The 7,129-nt window shown below is 36.7% G+C and overlaps 1 protein-coding gene across 1 annotated transcript; it reads left to right on the plus strand.

The window, feature by feature from the left end:
• Positions 1-106: 106 nt before the first annotated feature.
• On the plus strand, positions 107-5,809 carry LOC139138599 (cytochrome c oxidase assembly factor 7-like). Its single transcript, XM_070707036.1, has 3 exons — positions 107-292; positions 3,094-3,234; positions 3,974-5,809. The coding sequence occupies exons 1-3, from the start codon at positions 190-192 to the stop codon at positions 4,411-4,413; spliced, it is 684 nt and encodes a 227-aa protein (XP_070563137.1). The 5' UTR covers positions 107-189; the 3' UTR covers positions 4,414-5,809.
• The last annotated feature ends 1,320 nt before the right edge of the window (positions 5,810-7,129 follow it).

The raw sequence follows: 7,129 nt of genomic DNA on the forward strand, positions 1-7,129 counted from the left end.
AATTTGTCTATTCTTACCACTTAGTTTTTACAAAAAAAATGGCATCTGATGACATAATATGAAAAAAAAAAACCGGATAAATGGTAAAAAATCTGAGGTCAACTTCATCGGTCAAAGGTTACGCAAGGTCAGTGATGTAACTGAAATTTCACCGACACGCGCAAGTGAACGAGTTTTGGAAACAGCAACATGTTCGCCGTCGATTTTAAGGACGAAGAGCAAGTAAAGGAGTATCTTGAAAATCTACACATAGAATATATGTACGCATGTCACCAAGAAAAGAGTCCAGAAGGTAGGATTTTATGGTGGGCGCATGTTCACGTCGGGCAATCCGAATCCACATGTTTGACGAAACCACGCATGACTCACGAGCTTCCCCCATGCACAGTAAATTTGTACTGTAGAAAGGATCATGTCTATGCTCTAATGCATTAAATATTACTACAGTAACCATCCCCTCATTGATGTAGGACTGTGAGTCTGTCAGAGCATGGAGGTAGGAAGGGACAATCTCCATGGTACAACAAATGGGAAGAAGAAAAAAACAGTACGACTAGAAAGGGAAGAACCATTTGATTGGGGGGGGGGAGGACACGAGTGTGGCAGCAAACTGAAACAACCATGCTATTTCACAACTGTCAGTCCTACAATCTAATTATTTTTCCGTATGCAGAAGCAATGCAATTTTTGCTCAGTAACTACTTACAGGTACTTACAGGTACTTACAGGTTCTCTTCTGACTACAGGCCTTAATTAGGCCTCTAATGTCTGCTCTGTTCGGTTTTGTCGAGTAGGTAACTCCTCATTTATGTTAAATTTAAAGGGTTGATGTTTCCACAATTTATCCGGTCTATTTTCAAAAACTTGTACTGATTTTGCTGTCACAACTGCTTCTGGTAAACTATTCCATAAGTCCACACTTCTATGAATAAATGAATATTTCCTGATGTTGAGCCTGGTATATTGTTTGTTGATTTTGTACAGATGCCCTCTGGTGCCATGTGCTGTTCTATGTAGTTGGATGAAGTTGGATACTTCACTGTCATATTTCCCAGTTAAAATTTTATATAACTCTATCATGTCACCTCTGACGCGTCTGTATTTCAGCGTGGGTAGGTTTAGTTTCCGTAATCTGTCTTCATAGGAGAGATCTCTGAAGCCTGGTATTAATTTTGTCGCTCTGCGTTGAACGTTTTCTACTTCGATTTCCTATTTCCTGAGGATAGGTGCCCATACTTGGTTTGCATACTCAACATGGGGTCTTACAAGAGCTTTATAGAGTAAAAGAAAAGACTTTTCATCCAAATATTCATATGTCCTCCTTATGAGTCCCATGATCAAATTGGCCTTATTCACCTTGCTACTGAGATGCATCGAAAAGGAGAGATTTTCATCTATATATACACCTATGTCTTTTTCAACTGATGTACGCCGAAGTATATGCCTATCTTGGCCCATAGTATAGTATAGTTTAATTTTTTATCCATCTTACAGTTCCATCGTTTTCTGTGGATTTTCGACTCCTGGTATTTTGAAAATGCTCAAAATCTTTGAACTCTTTCAATTGGATAACTAGTTTAATTTTTTATCCATTCTAATGTTTCTCAAGAAAGGTGTCGTATTCTGTTATCAAAGACAGAAATTGTATTGCAAAACTTGTAGTTGTACAAATATTGTAGCCTAGATTCTATTCTCCGCTTGCCTCCGTACCTCGTGGGTCGAAGGTACGGAGGCAAGCGGATGAATAGAATCTAGGCTACAAATATTGTTACTGAAGTAATACATTTGGTGTATTTTAATTGTTAGGGAATACTTTTTTCTTTCTCAATATAAACATAAAACCATATAGAGAGAATAATATCTTGCTTCTAAAACTAATTGATTGCATCCTGTCAAATGTTTTTAAATTTGCACCATTTACAGATTAAGTCAAATGATCCCAATGATTTACTGATTGTATCAATGCTTTAAGGCGATACCGAAGGATTCAAAGCGCACGTTGGTTGCTATTGCTGGCAATGTTCCAAACGCGCATTGTTGCACGTGCAAAATCTTACAGTTCCATCGTTTTCTGTGGCTTTTCGACTCCTGGTATTTTGAAAATGCTCAAAATCTTTGAACTCTCTCAATTGTAAACCAATTTAGCTGACTTTTGGTAGGATTATTGAAGTCATAAATGAGAATATAGATAAGCATGCGTTTCTAAAAGTTCTGGGCTGTTTATGAGATATCGCCGTAAAACCCTTCAAAATTTCACAAAATGACACAGTAGATATTTTCCTGTTCAAAAATCATTTGTACTTGAACAGATAATCTAATCCATGCTAGAGGCTCTAAACAGGTATCTCATGTGTTACATTCTGAAATTTTGGAAAATTTGTGCAGATTTGAGGGAGCTGAAACGTTTTAAAATAGAACTGTGAAAATTTGTATATGTGTGACGTCACTGACCAATCGCGCGACAACCTGCGTATTTTGGAATAGTATGGTTCTGTAAATCTTTATTATGCAAAGAAAACCATGAAAATTTTGCATTTTGATTGATTTTGGAAATTACCCTCAGCAACCGTTGCTTTATAGCGAATTGAATCCTTCGGTATCGCCTTAATATTGCAAATAAATCCAGAAAGGCGTTTTCCAGGGTCTGTCATTGCAATGAAAATATTGTGTGCAATGAACTTAAATCAGACTTATGTATCATAAATGCTGGCAAAAAACAGGACTTGCTCACAAATATTAGCGCATAGTATAGGCCAAGCGCCTCCAAAGAATATGAGAGAATCAGATTACCATGTTTGTTGATTTCAGCACATTGGCGACACTTTTTAACTTCTGTCTGTTGGAATTATTTTTTTGTCAAGCCATCAAAATTTTTTCATTTACCTTCCCATAATTTTTTTTCCAAAAGTTCTCTAACAGAAATCAAATTGTTCTCCCATGAGATCACTGCCACTGCTGTTGTACATTCAGTCAACAGCTTTTGATGTCATGATCATCAAATATGAATGAAATAAACTTGCAAGGAAGAGCTGAATTTTTATTGTGAGAAAATTGCCTTCAGTAATAATTTCAATATTTTCTTTTGTTCTGAAGGCTGCGTTCGATTAGGTGATTACTATTCAGGAATCAAGAAAAACTTCAAAGATGCAGCTGATGCGTACAAGAGTGCATGTGAAGAACTTGACAGCCCAGATGGATGTTTCAAGCTAGGAACTTGTTACATGGTTGGCAGAGGTATACGCTTGTGAATTTAGGCAATGAACAGAACGTTCAGTGATGATCGTAATGATATACATGTAGCTATTTTTAATGTGGTCTTACTGTGTATGACAACTACAAAATAAACTTTGACAGAAAAGTATAGCCTGTGGGAATTCACTTAAGGTAGAATACGCCTCAGGGACAGATTGATGGCCTCTCAAATTTATACAACTCTTCTCTGATCTACTACTTGTAGGGGCTCATTTTAAGGCTCTTGGAGAAAGAAAGACTTTCACTGTCTTGGTTTTTCGAAAATCCAAAATTTTATTTTTACCCCATAGAGTTATCACAGGAATGGCGGCCATTTTGAATTTCAAATATCGCAAAACTGTTGGGTAATTTGTTTAGTGAGTTCCAAACTTTGCACGGTGACCTCCGATTTTTATTGTTGATTTGGTGAGAGAATGGTTGAAAGTTTCATTGAGGAAAGTTTGAGCAAAAGTTTAAGTCTTTCACTTGAAAGGCGTGTTCTACCTTAACATCTGGTACACCTCAAAATGGCAAACAGTTGCCCCAACACGAGGACAGTTTGTAATCAAGATTGACAAGCAGAGTGATCACAGAAAGTTGGAAAGAGAAAACCACATAAACCACATAGACCCTGCTAGAGTGAAATCAGGATCTATACTTCAAGCCTTATTGGTATTTCAAAGATGGCCATCATTGTTTACTTAACCCTTTTAAAATTACTGAGCTGTAAATTTGTTTGCAGGTGTTGAAGAGAGCAAAGAAGAATGTTATAAATACTTTACAAAAGCTTGTGATCTGAACAACCTAGGTGCTTGTCACAATCTTGGAATGATTCATGGTACAGGACTGGCAAACATAAAGAAGAAGAGAGAAGTTGAAAAGGCAACAGAGTTCTTCAAAAAGGCTTGTGATCAAAACTATCCTCAGAGTTGCTTTATGCTCAGTGCGGTTTTCCTTCAAGGTCTGGGAACAGTCAAGAAGGACATGGAGCAGGCTAGGATTTACTCCGAGAAGGCTTGTAATCTTGATCACATGTACGCCTGTGCCAATGTCAGTCGGATTTATCATCTTGGGGATGGTGTTCCAAAAAACCAAAGCCTTGCAGAAAAGTATATGGCAAAAGCCAAACAGCTTCACAAAGACTTGAGTGAAGAGAGAAAGCAGCTGAAATTTGGAGAATAGCAGAGTTATGCTGTTTCTGAATCTTGTCAAGTTGGCTTCATTTCATTATTTTCCTTTTTAATTTTTCACCGAATCTCTGTCAATTTTTCTTGAAGTGACCACTAGGGTATGGTTGCTTGTCTACACTTTCCTCCACTGAACCCCAAAAATTACCGATTTCACTTCAATAAACGTCATGCCATACCTGCCCAGCAAAATATCTCCTTTTGAACAAAAAATGGATTGTAAACTAGTTATAGGGCCCATGAAATTGTCTTACACACAAACATTAGGATAATTGTTTCTTGTGATCCCTGGATGCAATCTTATCATTTCCGCTGTCCTTTATTGCACATATTTGCTTAATAACAGACATTGAAAAAGTTGGGAAAAAGTTAGTAACTCAAATTCAACTCTACATGAATGTACGTACCATGTATTGTGCTGCGGTGAAGTTTCTCAGGTCCTCCTTCCTTGTGGAAGAGTTTGCATTGTTATGTTATGAGAATGTGTCATGGATGACATATTTGCCATAGAAAACTGACAAATGCCAATTCTGAAGGCAATTTAAAAAATTATGAAATGGTAATGATTGCAAGTGAAAAAGTGGGTCCTTTGTCTGTTACAGTAGTTCAAAAGTTGCATAATATGGACTACTTACACAGCCATAATAGTGGAACATGAGATATAACATAGTCATCTGACTGTCAGTACCACTGTATGGTTAAATCAAACTGTGTCTCAGTAAAGGGGTAGAATCAGTATATTAATTTGTGCAAGGGGGTGTTGAAATATGAGAAACTGGATATTAAACCTTACTCACATGAAACTGAGTATCATTGCAATTGCCATGAACATGTAACATTTTTCTGATTTTCACATTGTTGCTTTCTTACATTCACATCCTAGCAGACAGTTCTGTTTGAACCAAATTTGTTGTTTAAATTCTGTCACTAAAAACCAAATAGAGGGAGAAGTGACATGGTGAAAGTGAAAAGAATAAACACTGATTGAATCTTTGTTTTAAATACGTTCATGTTCTTCTTACCAATATTTATCAGTAAAAGGGAACAACATTTCAACACTTGAAGAGATTACGTTTATCTTCCATGTTTTGTGCATTTGAGCTATAAACTTTCATAAAGTGGATATTAAAATACTCTATTTATCCTTTCTTTGCTGACATTAGACTGAAGGGTACAGCTGTGTGCTGGCTTTCTGCGATGATCTTAGGTTGTGGAGCACAGGAGCGCCCCTCACACAGTTGAATTCTGTAAGTCCAGAATGTCTTTGTCACTTATGAATTGTACATTTTTAATGAATCCATGTAAAAATGAGTAAATGAACTTAAAAATTTTACAACATTGGTGAGTTTTTGAGATATTTTAAGAATTAAAGTGTGCTGATCAAATACAGACTTCATTTTGTCATATTTCTTTCTTGGCCCTTGTGCCGCCAAGCTTGAAAGGTAAGTTGCTATGAATGTGAGTAGCTTTGTTTCTCTTGGTAATCACTGTTGCCAAGTGTCTTAAAGTAAAAGTACCCTCTGCAACGGATGAAAATTTTTTATTACATTCCTAAGATTAGCCTCAAGCTTTTCACCAGTTTCTCATTTATTTTCAATTATTTCAAGACAAGAAAACCTAACAAAGACTTGTAGTATACTAGTTGCTTCAATGATATGCCGAATCCACTTTTGATTTTCACTAATTTACATCAGCCTGATGTGTTGTAATGAAAAATAATAACATATGACAGTGAGGGCAATATCAGGATTTGTGGTCTGCCCATGCCCAAGCCCTTACCAAAATATTGATGATGCCCAAGCCACAGGCAGGAGTATCATTAATATTTCGGTCAGGCTTACCAGCCTAACGGTGGGCCACAAATGATATTGCCCTATCTTAATGTGTTATTAATTTTATTACACTGAACATTTGAAATTCTCACAAAATCCAGTATTTGTAGTGGCAGTATATTTGCACAGAGAACGACAGGTTAAAATGACACAAAAATTTTCCAATGACTCATTTTAACTATCTCGTGTAAGAGTTTCTGGTGCCTGTATACTACGATGCATGTGCGCGCTTCGAACTTGTATTCGAACGGCTAGTGCGTAGCGGGCAAGAGTCGAGGGCAATAGCAAATTGCACCATGTTTGATCACTTTTTTGGCATGTCAGCCAGTTTCAGCCAATCATAAAATCAGTACTACCTGTATAGGTGAGGTGTAATAAATGTATTTATCACATATGAAGACTGGCTTATTGTGAGTTTTGATATGATTTTTCTTTTCTGAAAGATTTTCTAGTGAAAATTTCAGTTGATTTTTTGAAGACAACTTGGGAAGGGAACGTACTTCTGTATCCGGACATCAGATAAAACCTTGACTCGCAATAGCTAACAGTAAACAGGTAAACTCTTGAGAATACTTATGAACACTGCGGCAAGCATCTGAACCATAACCAACTCCATTGATCTATCGATCGAGCTACAAAAAAGAGTATTACATCACTTTCATGTTCTATAATAGCAGGAAATATAACAGAACAAAGTACTAAGTAAAAGCTCCACAGTATCTCAGGAATTTACAGTTATGCTCAACGGAAAGTAGACGATGAGATTAAATGATACCTTACTCAATTACTAATTTACATCAGACACTTTATTTCTAAAACTACACTAGTACCTCACAATATTGCTTGCGAGCGGCAAGTTCTCAAAGACAAGAATAACAA

This window comes from Ptychodera flava, chromosome 8, assembly GCF_041260155.1.
Source record: "Ptychodera flava strain L36383 chromosome 8, AS_Pfla_20210202, whole genome shotgun sequence".
NCBI lineage: Eukaryota > Metazoa > Hemichordata > Enteropneusta > Ptychoderidae > Ptychodera > Ptychodera flava.